Here is a 17,456-nt window from a genome sequence, read left to right on the forward strand (position 1 = left end):
ACTCAGGAGGCTGAGGCAGGAGGATCGCTTGAGCCCAGGAGTTTGAGGTTGCTGTGAGCTAGGATGACGCCACGGCACTCACTCTAGCCCGGGCAACAGAGTGAGACTCTGTCTCAGAAAAAAACAAAAAAAAAACACTGAACAAAGAATCTCTAGCAGGGGGCGGGGGGAAGGGCAACATACATAACCTAAACATCTGTACCCCCATAATATGCTGAAAGAAAAAAAAAAGAATCTCTAGCTTGTATTTAGGAGAAATAACAATGGATCCTATAAAAATAATCAAACTCCAAGTATGTCTAACAGCTTTCTGATGAAATCTCTTCAAATCATGAAAATGTAATGCTATATTTTTTAATAGTGTAAAATCTGCCCACAATAGATGTCTGTCATTTAAAAAAATTTCGTATCTTCACAGAAACCAAGCTCAAAGGCACTGACTCATTTCCTTTATACCTAAACATATCACTAAGGGCATCCATAGTAATGCAAATTGTTTTAAATAAATGCTATCAAAAATACACAGAAGCACGATGTTCTTATTCAACAGCTCCTTTGCTAATTAGTAAGCATCTTCTTACAGCTACTGAAATTCAATAAATTTGAACTTAGGGCTCTGTCTTATCCACAAGAAAATCGTATCACCCCATATCCAGAATTAACAGAGTGCTGTAGTTAGATGAGAAATGTACGACGTTTGGCTTTGGGACCCAGAATATACAAACACTGACTAACGCAATTCACAGGTTGACTTCTGTCCCTTAATGAAAGTGTTCTATGCTTAAGAAACCTCCATGTGCCTGAGCCAATTCATTCTTTAGTTCTATTTAAAATGAAAAGTCCCTTCCTCTCAACCCCACCCTGGCGGGGGGCGGGGGGGGGGAGGCGGGGAGCCAATTAACTACCATCACAAACCAGATCTTGTAAAAAGAATTATGAAATAGGTTGGACAACCTCAGTAATTAATCTCAATTACAGAATAATTTGGATTTTAAACACACTAAACTTTAAATTTCAGTTGATAATACTAAAAATAGTAGTTATAAAAGTTTTAATGCCACATTTTCAGGATTTTTAAATAGAAAGAAAATATTCAAAGTACTGTTTAGTCATGGTTTATTGTGCATCAATTCCCTCTTTGAAAGGGCTATTTAGGTTGTTTGTATGTTTGTAAAAAAGGTTATAAAAAAAAACCAACTCCTGGTCCTATAGTGTTTCACTGATTTTAAAAAAGCTCTAAAATAACCACATTACAGAGAACTCATTTATAATCTTTACTGCTAAGAGAACCAAAGTTATCTATAGCAGACATGTTTGCTGTATGTCACATAAAATTTCCTGTAAGTGAAAAAAAAAGCTGCTCTATTTTTAAAAAACGAAGGCAAAAACAGAAACATACACAAAAGATGCTAGAAAACTGACAAGAATCTTAAATACTACTGCACACAAAACGGCTCAGTAATTTTGAGTGATTAATGGATGTGAAACTCCTTAAAATGAAAAGCACTAAGGTTTAGATGTTTCTGAACTATATTTACAGTGGAGGCCTAAAAATGAGATGTTATAAAGCAGCTGAAAATCTCCCAGCTTTGTTTGCTAATGTCTGTACCTGTTTTTAAATTTACACAGACACACACACACACACACACACACACACAGAGCATATGTAAATCTAGTTAATTGGGGAAATCAAACTTTAAGAATTTTATATTTATGTTTATGTTTATAAATTATACCTAAATTCTAACTTAATGTTCTTTAGGCAATTTAGAATCATAGCAGTATTCTAATGTTGTTTAGAAAATGGCTTTCTGGACTGCAGTTATTTTCTATTTTATAACTAAAAGAAGCTTGTACTTTTAAATAATCAGAAAGCTAAAATTAACCTATTATTTTCTTCAGTTCAGTTACTTCTAATAAAAGAAAAATCACTTTTAAGAATCATCAAAAGTTTGTTTGTTTTTTTTTTTTGGGACAGAGTCTTACTGTGTTGCCCCGGCTAGAGTGAGTGCCGTGGCGTCATCCTAGCTCACAGCAACCTCAAATTCCTGGGCTCAAGTGATCCTCCTGCCTCAGCCTCCCGAGTAGCTGGGACTACAGGCATGCGCCACCATGCCCGGCTAATTTTTTCTATATATTTTTAGTTGTCCAATTAATTTCTTTCTATTTTTTTTTTTTAGTAGAGACGGGGTCTCGCTCTTGCCCAGGCTGGTCTCGAACTCCTGAGCTCAAACAATCCGCCCGCCTCAGTCTCCCAGAGAGCTAAGATTACAGGCATGAGCCACTGCGCCCGGCCCAAAAGTTTTAATTAGTCCATATGTACGTTATATTCTAAGTATTTAGAATAAAGAACAAAACACACCAACATATTAAATCATGTAACTAGCTTGCTATGGACTGAATAGTGTCCCCCCAAAATTCATATATTGAAGCCTTAATTCTCAATGTGAGGGTATTTGGAGATAGGGCCTTTGAGAGATAAACACATTAACTGTCATGTGAGTTGTATTTAACTCTTGCCAGTTTTGAGCCTGGGGCCTAGTGAAGCATATGTAACTGCAGTTGGTTTGTGAAAATCTTACTTGTTGATGTTCTTACTGTTACAATTAATATTCACAATTTAATGACATATAACTCAAACACAGAAAACAATAAAAAAAACACATTTTTCATGAAATTAGAAAGGATCATTTTGGTTTTGAAGTTTTTATTCTATTTTTGTAATAAAACACCATGGGCCCAAGGGAATATTTTTTTTTCCAGTGTGGCAGTCAATGTGTTAAGTTTAGATAAGCCATGAGGGTGAATCCTCATGACAGGATTCATGACCTTACAAGAGACAGGAGAGAGCCTGATCTTCTCTTTTCCATGTGAGTACACGGAGAAGACACCCATATGCAAGCCAGGAAGAGAGCCCTCACCAGAAGCAATCATGTCGGCACCCTGGTGTTGGACTTCCAGCCTCCAGAACTGAGAGAAATCAAATTTGTTGTTTAAGCCACCTAGACTATGGTATTTTGTTATGGCAGCCACAGCAGACAGAGATACAGCCTTCATACAGAAAAACATATATATATGGGGAGGGTGGTGGTATGACAAAAGTAATGTGATCTTTCCAAGTAAAACGCTGATCATGTTTTGTTGAACAGTTTCAGGAACTCCTACAAGTTTAATATCCTTTGCTCCTTCTTTAACCAGGATATTAAAAACCGGTTATTTTTTCCAAAAGGGTGCTTTATGCCAATTAGAACAAGGTTGGGATTTGCAATGACTGGAGCCCTACAGACACTAGAATGTGTAATGCATACCATGTAAACCTTATACTTCTACATAATTAACTGGAATAAGTGGAAATAATTTAAACACTGAAGTAGTCTCCTGCAAAGATTTTACATCACAAAGTCCAATTTTGTCAAAATTGAACAGATTTAGTTTAATGGTAAAAAAAGAAACTCTTAGGAAAAGATGACTAAATTGTTTTTATACTGCATACTGGTATAGCTCAATAAAGTATATTCTTGCCCAACCATTCTCTGATCAGCATTTTTACCACTGCCCATAAATGACACTGAATAAAACATGTAATATGTTTTCTGTTACAAGATTTGATCAACCCACAAGATTTCTCCTTAAAGAATACAGTAAAATCAGCTTATTTAAAAAGTCTCCAGCCATTTCAAATTACTCTTGATTTTAGAAAGAAAGGAAAGAGGGCGGAGAGAGGTAGTCATTTTAAAAAAACTCACTCGATGGAAAAGGATTGAAAACACACCCAGATCTGCATGTTGGCATGAAATGGGGGCCTTCCGAATGGTTTTAATCGAGGGAGTTTTAACTCATTAGACTGTAAGGCTTAAAGGAACATCTATTATTCTAGTAAAGAATGCGACACGCTTAAACGTAGGAAAACACTAAAAGATGTTTTAAATTACAACTATTACACTGTGAACTCAGTGTACAAAATACACGTTTCGAATTCACGAAACAACATACGTATTTCTAAAAGATCTAGAAGAGACAGGCCAAATTTATAGCAGTGGATACCGCGAGGTGTGGGGGAGGAAGGAACACCCAGAAGGGAAGGGCTTCAATGGGGACCTTATTCAATCGTGATCCATTAAAAGCAATGTAAAGACGGGATTGGCGATTATACAACATCAAAAACACAATAAACACATCTGGGGGGGAAATCACCAAATTCACGGAAACTTTAAATCATTACGCTGCGGCCCTTTCTGCCACAAGTGAGCGTCCGCCCAGGTCGTAGGGGGACAGTTTCGGGGGGAATCCACCGTGCACATCTCAAATGGGAACAAAGCGACCCTGCGTGGCAGGAGGGGCTTTCCCAGCCAGGGGCCTGGACTCGGAGTCGGGCACCGGGCATTCTCGCCGGGGCCGACGGGGGCGAGAAGGCGCCGTGCTTGTCCGCTTGCGCTGCGGCCCCCAGGCTCCCACCGCTGTCACCCGGAGCCCGGGAGGCGACTCCGGACGGTCCCGACGGACGCCCCGTCCACGCGGCCGAGCCACAGGACCCAGGGACTCGCCTGTCTGGCCGCCGCCAGGTGGGACCGGCCGGCTGCGGCCCCGGCTTCCCCGGCAATCGCTCGGCCGCCGGGACCCCGGCGAGGCGGCCTCTCCACAGCCAACCGCCGCCCCGCAACGGCCGCCCGCCCGCGCGCCCGCCCCCGGCGCCCACCTGTTGGTCGCACTCGGGGCACGATTTGGTGGCCATCTTCACTTTCTTGGCTCGAGTTGCAGACATGCTCCTCGCCCTGGGCAGCGACGGCGGCGGCTGCGGCCCCTCCCTCGTACCCCAGCCGCCCGGCCTCCGCCCGCCCCGTCCCCGCAGGCCGAACCGAGGCTCCGGCGGGCACGAGCGCGCATACGCGAGCTCGCGCGGGGCCTGCGTGCCGAGGGGGCGGGGCGCGGCGCGGGTCGGCGGCGAGCCGCGGGCCTCTGGCGCCGGCTGCTCGAGATCGCGGCGCCAGCTTCCACGGCGGCCCGCGCCTCACACGCCGCCGGCCCTCGAGCTCGCCGAGTCTCCGGAGAGGAGACGGCCTGGCCCACCTGGCGTGGCAGCGGCCACGCCCTCTCCCGGCCCGGAGGACGGCGGGGGCGTGGCGGGGGCGGGACTAGGCGTGAACGGGCGTCGAACTCAACCAACGAGGGCACAGGTAGGGCGGGCCGTAGCGATAGACACTCCCCCCCGGCCGATGGAGTACTTGAGGGTGAACTAGGAGGACAGTTAAGGGCTTAGCACAGGAACTACCGTTCAATAAACTTCAGTAAATGTTAGCAGGCTAATCATCGGGGAATTATAATAGACATTTGATGAGTCTGCTACATGCCAAGCCCTGGACTCGGCGCTGCGGTATATATAATTAGTTAACTCAAATATTTCGAGGGCCAATTCTGTCAGACTAACGTGAAAACTCCCAGGTGCCTGCTCTCAAAGACGTGCGGTCTAGTCGCATAAATGGCCTAGCAGTACGGCGGAGTTGGGCTGTGGAGGGGAAGAGTAAATCAGTTGACTCGAAGTCCATCTAGACTTTGACCTAGCAATCCCACTTCGAGGAATTTGAAATTATATTCTGCACCTGAGTTCAAATCCATTTGTGCAAAAATGTTGCACTTTGTGCTGCACTGCTTGTTAGCACTGCAGAGTTTCAGAAATAATCAACAAACTGCTTGAGCAAATTAAGGTATGCATACAACAGAGTATCACTGCAGCTCTTCAAAAGAATGAGATTGATTTATAGGGATATAATCTAGAAAATACAATGTTAACTGAAAAAACAAGATATCTTATTTAAAATGTTACTATTTGTGCAAAAATAATATGAATGTATTTATTCTTGCAGATGTATTAAACTGGAAAGGGAACTGGAAGGCAATGGTAAGAGGGAAACTTATTTTTCATTCAGATGGGGCAATATGAGCAAAGACAAGGAGGTCAGCAGTTTGGTGTTGTGAGTACACTGAGTATGAGGCAGAGAGTTAAGGCTGGAGGGGCTGGAAGGAGTTTGGAATTCATCCTGAGGATAACGGGGCAATGAGGTTTTATATTGGGAGGTAAGATAGGATTAGATTTAAAATTGAGAATGATTGGTCCAGCAATTGGTATCAGACCTGAGGCAGGGGGAGAGGAATGATAGTGGGGAAGGATAGAGATGGAATTGAAAAAATGTACAGGTCATAACATTAGCAAAACTTGAGGGGATTTTTTTTTTAATTTGAGACAGAGTCTTGCTTTGTTGCCCTGGCTAGAGTGAGTGCCGTGGCGTCAGCCTAGCTCACAGCAACCTCACACTCCTGGGCTCAAGCAATTCTCCTGCCTCAGCCTCCCAAGTAGCTTGGACTACAGGTGAGCACCACCATGCCTGGCTAATTTTTCTCTGTTTTGTAGAGACAGGGTCTTGTTCTTGCTCAGGCTGATCTTAAACTCCTGACCTCAAGCGATCCTCCAACCTTGGCCTCCCAGAGTGCTAGGATCACAGGTGTGATCCACCGTGCCCAGCCGCCACAGTCTTTTCATGACCTAATAACATCAGAAGTGGCATCCCTTCATTTCTGCTGCATTCTATTAGAAGCACATCACTAAAGTCACTAAGTCCAGCCCACACAGAAAGGAAGGGATTTCGGAATGACAAGAATACCAAGAGGCAAGCATCACTGAAAGCCATTTTAGAGGGTGCCAGGCATGGGATTATGGCCAATAAGGAGGACGAAGAGAAAGCTAGAAAGTGCCTGAGTCCCCTGGCAGCATTGTTGAGTAGCTGCCCCAGTCCTGGCCTGCTTCCCTGTGTATTCCTTATCACGTAAGGGGACAGAGAAATAACTCAAAATAAGAGTCACCTCCACACCCATCAGAGTGGATATAATTAAAAAGACTAATAACATCAAATGTTAGTGATACTGTAAAGAAACTGGAACTCACATTGCTGGAGGGGGTATAAATTGGTGCAATTAATTTGGAAGAAGGTCTGAGAAAACTAAATACACGGATAGCCTATGACCCAGTATTTCCAATCCTAGGTATTTATCCAAGAGAAATGAAAACATATGTCCACAAAAAGACTTGTATAAGAATAATTCATAACAGCTTTATTCATAACTGGCCTAAACGGTGGGGAGGGAACCCAACAAATGTCTATCAAACAGGTATAGAGACAACAATTTGTGGCACAGTCATTCAATGGAATACTAACCAGCTTTAAAAAGAAATGAATTACAGATACACACAACAAAATGGGTGAATCTCAAAGGCATGCTTAGTAAAAGAAGTCTTACACAAAGAGTATATATTGTATGATTCCACTTATGTGTAGTTCTAGAACAAGCAAAACTATGGTAGAAATGGTAAAATCCTATGGTAGAAAAAAATCAGAGCAGTGTTTGCCTCTGGGGGTAAAGATGGGAATAAACTGAAAAGAGGTATGAGGGAACTTTCCGGGTTGATGGCGATAGTCTATATCTTAGTAGGGGTTTGTGTTATACAAGTGTTTGCATCTGTCAAAACTTACTGAATGGTACACTTAAGATTTGGCCATTTTACGGAATTAAATTTACCTCAAACAAGACCTTACGCAAATATCGAACTTATGTAATGTTATGTAAGCTTAAGTATTTAGGGTGAAATATGCTAATGCACATTTTACATTGAAATGCATCAGACAAAATAAGATGGATTGATAGATGGAGGTATGGCTACATGGACAGAGCAAGTATAGCAAAATGTCAGTGGTATAATCAGTGAGCATATAGGTGTTCACTATAAATTTAAAGTATTTTGTATGTCCGAAAATTTCCATAAACTATAGGAAACAAAACCTACTTGTTTAAGTCATTGTTCATTAAATTTTCAATTATTTGCTATCACACATATTCCTCACTTACACTGATGCTGAAACAAAGTTTTCTATAAAGTGAATGAAATTTGCCTTTACACTTACTCGTTCATTTAACAAATATTTACTAGGTACATACTATGTGCTGGACCTCGTGCTCTTGATGGGGGTAGGATCTTGTGAGCAAAAAGACAAAGTCCTGCGGTTGTAAATCTTATAATCTAGTGGAGAAGACAGATATGCAAATATTATCACATAAATAAATACATAATTACTGTGATCAGAATTATGAAGGAACCATACTGGGGCTCTAAGACAGGGAGGGCCCTGACCTGGGGTGGGATGGGGGAATTAGGGAAGATTTCCTTGAGGAAATTTGCATGATGGGTACAGTTAATGAGGTGAAGAGGGGTAGCAAATATTTAGACAGAACAGCATGGGCAAATTAGCCAAGGTAAAGGGAAGTTAAAAAAGAATATTGTGGCTGCAGCACCAACAGAAAGAGGTAAAGAGAATCCAACAAACAGACGACGGGTCCTGGAATGGTCGGCGTTTCCCTAGCTCTTGATGCTAGTGCTAGCTTTGCTCAAGGTCTTTCATGCACACTGTCAAAGTGGCTGTAAGTGTTCCGGTCTCACAATATGCAACGACACCAGGCTGGAGCTTCTTTAATAATTGGTATTAATTACCTGATGAACTAAAACGGCTACTCAACGCCACTTTTTACTCTCTCTTGCAATTAGGACCCAAGCGACCTCAGGGAGACTTTGGGGAAATAAGGTGTAGCAGCCCTCTCATCTCCACTCCTTTCTTTATTCTGACACTCAAAATAGTTTCTACCAAGGAGCCTTTTAAGGCTTTTCTTTCTTTTCTGGGAAAGGAGAATGAGAACACTGGGATACTTGGCAAGTCTTTACATGTATAAAATTTCTTCTTTTTCTAGAAAATTAAATATAGCTCCTAAATTTAAAGCTTTAGTTCCTACTTTTCCAAGGCAATGGAGAGAGAATCATCACAATGATAAAAATGTAGTCAAAGACAAAGAGCGTGAGAAGCCTCATCTTTGTCCAGAAGAGAACTTTTCTCTTCCTCCTGCATGGTAGTAACGTACTGGGTGGGAGCATTCATTGGAGAAAACCCACAGGCTCACAGCGACTCAAAAGGCTAGCCTCCTTTGCAGCTGGGTAGCTCGGGACAGTCTAAGTCACCGGACTGAGCGCTGAACTCAGCCCACTGGCCTGCCCTGGACACAGAAGGGCCTCCAGGAGTCCCACGCCTTGCTTTTATCTTCTTTGCTTTTGCCTTTCATAGTATTAGATACTATTTATTGGGCATCAACTCTGTGCCTTGTCCTTTATATTAACTGTCATACTTTCTCCCAAACTCTGCAAGGTGGAATCATGAGCCCTATTTCACAGTTAAGGAAAGTAAGGCTAAGGGAGCATGTCAACCAAGAATCTTTATTTTGCCAAAACGGAAAAGCCAACGTAAAATGGCTTGAGCAAAAAGGGTATTTATTGGCTCACATGGTCAACAACACTCACTGGTAGTGCCAGTCTCAAGCTCAGCTGGATCCACATGCTCGTAAGAACCACAGGGCCCGTTTCTGTCTTTCAGGTCTGCACCCCTTGTTGGAGTTGGGGCGAAGACTAACTGGGATAGCGCAGCTCCTCCATCTGCTCCTTTTCCTGTCTCATCGTGTCTCACTGCTTCTGTGTGGGTTTCCTGCTAATCCCCAAACCACTGCATTGGGCTGGATAGGATATCCACTGATTGTTTTAGATCAAAGTCCAGCATCCTGCTCTATAGTCTGAGGAGGGATCTGAGAGAGAGGGATGGATGGCCATAAAACAATTGCCATCTACTCTAGAGAGTTTAAGTAACTATACAACACCACATTCTTTTTTTTTTTTTTTGAGACAGTGTCTCGCTCTGTTGCCCTGGCTAGAGTGCCGTGGCGTCAGCCTAGCTCACAGCAACCTCAAATTCCTGGGCTCAAGCGATCCTCCTGCCTCAGCCTCCCCAGTAGCTGGGACTACAGGCATGCGCCACCATGCCCGGCTAATTTTTTTTCTATATATTTTTAGCTGTCCAATTAATTTCTTTCTATGTTTTTTTTTGGTAGAGACGGGGTCTCGCTCTTGCTCAGGCTGGTCTCGAACTCCTGAGCTCAAACAATCTGCCTGCCTTGGCCTCCCTGAGTGCTAGGATTACAGGCGTGAGCCACCGCACCCGGCCAACACCACATTCTTTTAAAAGCCACTACTCTCACACTTTGTGGCCGTTTAGCCTCACCCTTATGCTGCGTTTAAAATGAAGTCCTTCCTACACTTCTGGTCTCAGCCCTGTTACCCTGTCAGTCTGAGCTAAATCAGAAGCTTCATTCTCTTGGGAGTAAGGACAAGTGCACTGAAATTCTGGATAGACTCTCTGACAAACCTAAGGGTTGAGTAGTAAATGGGCAGGTGACTCCAGACCAGGGCATCCAGCCATGGGGAATAAATGAGGGCTGTAAGGAGTTTACATTCTGCTCACAAACCCTGTGTCATGGTACAGGGCGGCTTCTAGTCAGAAGGGACACTTTCTTTTTTTAACTTGCACAAAAGTGTCCTGTGGTCCTTGATCTGGGGGCTCAAAGTCAGTTCTGCTTTGGGTGATTTTCAATCCATCTCTCCCTCCATTTCTCTCTCTCAATCAATCTCTCTCTCTCTCTCCTCTCAGTAAGACCCACTCCAGGAAGTCAGGAGGGAGAATGGCAGGAAGAGGACCACCTCCTTTTCTTTACCCCAGCTTAATCCCTGGATGCCACAGAGAGTAGCTGCAATCTAGCTATAAAATCAAAAGAGGCCATTAATTCTAGTCTCTAATAGGCCACTTACATTTTTTTTTATTTCAGCATATTATGGGGGTACAGATGTTTAGGTTATGTATGTTGCCCTTGCCCCCCTCCCCGCTAAGTCCAAGTTTCAAATATGTCCATCCTTCGGGTGGTGTGCATTGCACTCTTTGTGTATGCAAATACCCGTCCCCTCCTCCCTCCACTCCCCTCCTCCCTCCACCCCCCCCGCCCAACATCCAATAGATGTTATTCTTATATGTGCACTTACGTGTTGATCAGTTAATACCAATTTGATGGTGAGTACATGTAGTGCTTGTCTTTCCATTCTTGGGATACCTTACTTAGTAGAATGTGTTCCAGCTCTATCCAGGAGTATACAGGAGGTGCTATATCACCATTGTTTCTTAAAGCTGAATAGTACTCCATGGTATACATATACCACATTTTATTAATCCACTCATGTATTGATGGACCACTTACATTTTTAAGACATCTAGAATTGGAAGGGAAAGCATATGAAAGAGACTGGCTCTATATGACAGAATAAATATTATCATACAAAAGCATTCACTGAGCCATGTCTACTGTGTACAGTGTTATAAACATGCTTTCATTTCTTTATTTAAAAAATATTTTCTGAGCATCTGAGGGCCTTTGTATATGCTTCTCATCTCCCTGGAGCCCTCTTTACCCAAATCTTTGCATGGCTAACTACTAAGCATCTTTTGCATTCATATACACGCTGGGCTGTTCCACATTCCTCCAACGAAGAAGCTCAACAACTCAGGAGCAACTTGTAGTCTTGTAGCATCTTGGGTACCTTTCAGTCTTCATGCTCTGCCAGGGGCTGGGAAGGTATCAGGTTGAACTATACGACATTGCTTTTTTGTAGGTCAAAATGAAAATGTTCTATTTTTGAGAAAAATACATACTTTATTCAACCAAAATGAGCAGTTAGCATTAATTGTGTTCCTCAAATGATAAATATTCCCCAAATGATAAGTTTTTCCAAATATTAAACGATATATACCATGTTTATAAAGTTCAACATTGTTAAGTTTATTCAAATCCTCCAATTATGGCTTCTCAATGGGGCATGGTGTTTCTTAGAAAGAGTTCCAAATGACAAAAAAGGTAGTAATTTGTTGAAAAGAGGTCCAGTGAGTATGACATGTGGCAAAATTTCTTATCCCAACTCAGTTACTCGGCTATCGTGGTTTGTGATGTCTGTGGCATAGAAAAGTACAGGTCCATGTTTGCTAACCAATAAAGAGTGTTTTAGATCAATTTTTGATGGATAATTTCAACTTCTTGACAGTAAGATAAAATTGTTAGTTTTACCTGGGTTAAAAAGCAATAATGAAATACCCCTTTTGCAGACTACCAGTTACCTGAACATTTTTGTTTGTGATGATGGTTTTAACAAATGTTTGGGAACTTCACCAACATCTAATCATCGATCAAATCACTTTTGATTGCCATATGGTATCCATTTTTGGTCAAATCTTATGATCGTCTCCAAAATAGGTCTTCACTGTTTCAAATTTTAACCATTTCAGGTTATGATCATCCATCAGCTGGTGTGGTACCTACACACTTGTCCAATTTTTTCACCTTCCCTTTTGCAGCCAGGTGTCGAGAAATTGTTGTAGCGGAAACTCCTAAGTCTGCTGCAAGGCCTCGAATTGCTGTTTTGGGATTAGCGTCCACCATGGCTCTCAGATGATCTTCATTTAAGACAGATTTGGGTCTCCCTCAAGGCTCATTTTTCAGACTCAGATCTCCAGAATGAAATTTTCCAAACCACCACCGGATGCTTCTTTCACTAACAGAGCCTTCTCCAAAGACTGAACTAATGTTCCTACTTGCCTTAGCTGCACTATGTCCTAGTTAAAATTCATATAAAAAAAGTATTCGCAAATCTTTCAAAGATGTGGTATTGTTCACTTCTGTGGAGAAAATAAATAAAAACTCAATCATCAAAGAAAACTGAAGAGAATAGTGTTATGAATACTAAATAACACAATTGAAAATAGACCTGATAACGACTTTACGAAACATGGTCAAGTTTCAACTGGTCAAATCTCAGCAATTTCATCTGGAGGATACATATTTTTGTCACTGTTCTCTGTTGCTATCAGTTTATATCAGGTGGATGTTACTTTTAAACCTTTTGGCTTTCCAGTAGAAATACAATTTCCAGTAATTTTACAATCATCTACCATGGAAAAAATGCTTTCAGACTAAAATATGAATTGTGCTTTTGAATCCAGGAACACAATGCCTATTAAACAACTATTTCAGTACTGTCCAACTAAGGTCTCAGGTCAATTTAATGCTTGGGGGAAAAGTCTCCCATAGTGGGTTGGTAAATACCTGTTTCTTGTGTTTTTTGACAGGAGAATTTTTAGATCTTCCTCTTCCCCATTTCATATGATCTGAATGACTGCTACTGCTTGACCTGTTTATGTTTTCTAAATCCTTAATTTCTGTAGAATTTATCTTCTCTTGTCTAACTCTGACTCACTGGGCTTCATGCTTAATTTTGGTATCAGTGAATAAAAATAATACATTATGTTTATTAAAGAACCGTTTGCCAAGTCTCCATTTTCCCCCTGGCAGTCACATATTCTAAATGGCACTAGAGTCCACTGCCTAGTATACTACAACTGTAACAAACTGGGTCCCCAAACCTACCGAAGAGTTTAAAAAAGAAAAAAAGAGAGAGAATGATTCAGCAGAATTCAAATCTAGTCAATGTCTGAAGTGAGAGGAATCTCAGGGTAGGAGGGGGCAAATTTATTTTTCAGCAGCTTTTAATTCCAGACCCTTGTAAGTAAATATCACTCCATGGCAACCTTTCTGCCTTTAAGATGGTAAAGTGGAAACAGGAAAAGTCTCTGTTCCTTTTTGTCCTCTCTTAAATTCCATATTAAACTACTTCAAATAAATTGATAATTAATCTTCTATTACCAAAGCAAGAAAAAAAAAATCTGACCTCAACCATAATATGTTATTACCAAAAAACCAAAAAAAAAAAAAAAAAAATTGCGACTGTAAGATAAATATTAAGGAAGAGAGTAGCTTTATTTTAGTCCCTGATATACTGAAAGCAATTACCCTGTTGTACCAAAATGGAATACAAATGGGGAAAAGGTTTCCAGTCAATATAATAAATTTAATTGATGCAAGAGGCCACCTCTCCCACTCCAAATAAACATGCTAGTTACAACCAAAAAACAAAACAAAACTTACTTTAATACAAAGTTGAATTCAAATGCAAGGGAACTTCCCAAATATAAAAAAAAGAGAGGAAAACTCAAAGCCCTGGTCGAGGGACATATGAATAGAATTCATATCCCAGTACTATATAAAAATAATGGGACAGTCTGAAAGAGACATTTTTAAACAAGTATACTTAAAATGTTCAAAGAGAAAACTCAGACTTCATTAGGCAAAACAGGCCACTACAAAAAAATAATAAATTTCCCACACTGTATTTACTTGTCACATGTCTTTAGACTCCTCCAATCTGTGACAGTTCCTCAGTCGTTCCTCGTCTTTGACATTGACTGTTTTGAAGAATACTGATCAGTTATTTTGTCTATATGTGTCTCATTTGGGTTTGGCTGATGTTTTCTGATGATCAGACTGAAGGTATGTATTTTTGACAAGAATACAAAGAAATGTTGTAAACTTTTCAGTGCACCACATAATTATGTCAGTATGTCTTATTACTGTGATGGTGACCTTGATCATTTGGTTAATTTTTGGCAGGTTTTATCACTGTAAAGTTACTTTCTTTCCCTTTGTGGTTAATGAAGATCTTAGGGGAGATACTTGGAGACTCTACAGTTTTGTTTCTCCTCGAACTTTTACCCACTAGTTTATCATCCATCTTGGATCTTGGATCGTGGATCTTGTTTGTAACAATTATTACAGTGTTCAATTAATGCTAATTTTCTATTTCCTTTCCACATTTATTAATTGGAATTCTACTATAAAAAAGAACTGTCCTTTCCCCCCCATTTGTTGATATCAGTGTGAACTCATGGATACTTACTTTATTCTACAGATTATAATCCGATATCATGTCATTATTTATTTTGCTCAAATTCCAACTTTGGCCATTAGGAGCTTCTTCAAGGTGTCTCCCATATTCTTTCAACATATCATCCCTTCTCCTTTTTTAAAGCATTTCATATTTTCTGGCACCTCAAGATGTTCAAGGTCCCTCTAGTATTTTCCCTGTCCCAGTGCTGGAATCAACCACTTCTCCAAAGAGCTCTGGTTCCTTTTATTGGAGATTTGTGAGTTAGAAATAAAAATCTGGATGCTAGGTTTCTTTTTTTTTTTTTTTTTTTTGAGACAGAGTCTCACTCTTTTGCCCGGGCTAGAGTGAGTGCCGTGACGTCAGCCTAGCTCACAGCAACCTCACACTCCTGGGCTCAAGCGATCCTCCTGCCTCAGCCTCCCGAGTAGCTGGGACTACAGGCATGCGCCACCATGCCCGGCTAATTTTTTTTTCTATATATTTTTAGTTATCCAATTAATTTCTTTCTAATTTTAGTAGAGACGGGGTCTCACTCTTGCTCAGGCTGGTCTCGAACTCCTGAGCTCAAACAATCCGCCCGCCTCGGCCTCCCAGAGAGCTAGGATTACAGGCGTGAGCCACCGCGCCCGGCCCTAGGTTTCTTTACTATGGGGCATTATCATTTCTGTCCCTCTCAGTGGACAGAGCTAGGAAATATACATAAATCCACACATATAATTCAGATTCCAATCCAACCTGAGTTTATTTTCGCCTTCTGTTTCCTTATTTGTGAGAAATCCAATTCTAAAACATTTACCTATTTGTGCAGTTTTAGTACACACATAAAGTAGTTTCAGAATCACTAATCCATACTCTTGTGAGAAACACATTACTGCCTAGATGACGGCATTTATGTACAGTCCTTCTTGTCTTTAACATTACAGTATCCAGTCAAGATGGTGTTTTCCAAAGTTACTTATATTAGAGCTTTTCTTTCCCATCCCCTTCAGTGACACTCCTTGCTCATTCCTGCTACCCAGTTTCCACTCCCCCGTTTTTTGCATCCCTCACCCAGGGGTTACCCTCTCCCTCTCCTCTATAGGTTACCAATCTATAGACTGGTAGATTTAGTTTCTGGTTTATCTTCCCCATATTGATTTTGCACAAATGACAGGATACATGTGCATTGTCTTGTATGTATGTATATGTATTGTCTTATATTCCCTTCTTTTCTAGGTAAAAGATCTATCTTACTATAAATACTCTTGTGATTTGCTTTTTTTACTTAAGAATACATCCTGGAAATTACTCCATATCAATTGACAGAGATCATCCTCATTCTTTTTGTTTGTTTGTTTTTTTAATTATTTTTTCTGCAGAGTGATAAGCTGGCTCATTCTTTTTTTTTTTTTAATAGCTTCATTACTTCATTACATGGATGTCCCATAGTTTAATCACTGTCTTATGTTTGAGAATTTAGGTTGTTTCCAATATTTTGCAATTAAATACCATGCTGCACATGACAAGATGTTCAACATTATTAGTCATTAGGAAAATGTAAATCAAAATCCAACAAGATGGCTGGGAGCGGTGGCTCACGCCTGTAATCCTAGCTCTCTAGGAGGCCGAGGCGGGCGGGATTGTTTGAGCTCAGGAGTTCGAAACCAGCCTGAGCAAGAGCGAGACCCCGTCTCTACTAAAAAAAATTGAAAGAAATTAATCGGACAACTAAAAATACATAGGAAAAATTAGCCGGGCATGGTGGCGCATGCCTGTAGTCCCAGCTACTTGGGAGACTGAGGCAGTAGGATCGCTTGAGCCCAGGAGTGTGAGGTTGCTGTGAGCTAGGATGACGCCACAGCACTCACTCTAGCCCAGGCAACAAAAGCGAGACTCTGTCTCAAAAAAAAATCCAACAAGGTATCACTTTACACTTATTAGAATGGCTATAATTTTTAAAATGGAAAATAATGAATGCTAGTGGTGAGGATATGGAAAAATTGGAATCCTCATACATTGTGGGACTATAAAATGGTGCTGCCACTCTGGAAAACAGTTTGGTAGTTCCTCAAAAAGCTGAACACAGAACTACCATATGACCCAGCAATTCCACTCCTACATATATAGCCAAAAGAAATAAAAGCAGGGACCCAAACAAATACTTGTACACTGATGTTCAAAGCAGCAGCATTATTCACAATAGCCAAAAGGTGGAAACAACCCATCAACATATGAATGGATAAATAAAATGTATACACATAAAATGGAATACTATTCGCTCATAAAAAGGAATGAAATTTTGATATATACTACAACATGGATGAACGATGGAAACATTAAGCATAGTGAAATAAGCCAGACACGAAAAAACAAATATTGTATGATTTCACTTATGAGGTACCTAGAATAGGCAAATTCATAGAGACAGAAGGGAGAATAGAAATTACCAAGGACTAGGAGAAGGGAAGAAGGGGGAGATTGTAGAGTTTATGTTAGGAATGACAAAAAAGTTTTGGGTATAGATAGTGGTGATGGGTACATAGCATTGAAAATGTATTTTCAATGTATTATTGAAATTTTGCCACTGAATTGTATACTGACAAATGATATATTATGTATTTATTAATTACCATAAGAAAAAAGAAAAGGTACATCTTTACCCTAGTGATCTGAAAGACCACTTTTGTCATATACAACATTCCATATGAATTTGGGTCTAATTCTGTACTAATCTTTT

The 17,456-nt window shown here is 40.8% G+C and overlaps 1 protein-coding gene across 1 annotated transcript in view; it reads right to left on the reverse strand.

Annotated features, from left to right (window-relative positions):
- LOC105818089 (chromosome unknown open reading frame, human C16orf87) overlaps positions 1–4,891 on the reverse strand; it is a 36,933-nt gene extending 32,042 nt beyond the window's left edge. Inside the window, exon 1 of the mRNA XM_012653966.1 lies at positions 4,697–4,891. Within this exon, the coding sequence (XP_012509420.1) occupies positions 4,697–4,762 (66 nt within the window). The 5' untranslated portion in view covers positions 4,763–4,891. The remainder of the gene's footprint in view (positions 1–4,696) is intronic.
- Positions 4,892–17,456: the final 12,565 nt, after the last annotated feature.

This window comes from Propithecus coquereli, unplaced genomic scaffold, assembly GCF_000956105.1.
Source record: "Propithecus coquereli isolate 6110/MARCELLA unplaced genomic scaffold, Pcoq_1.0 Scaffold436, whole genome shotgun sequence".
Lineage (NCBI taxonomy): Eukaryota > Metazoa > Chordata > Mammalia > Primates > Indriidae > Propithecus > Propithecus coquereli.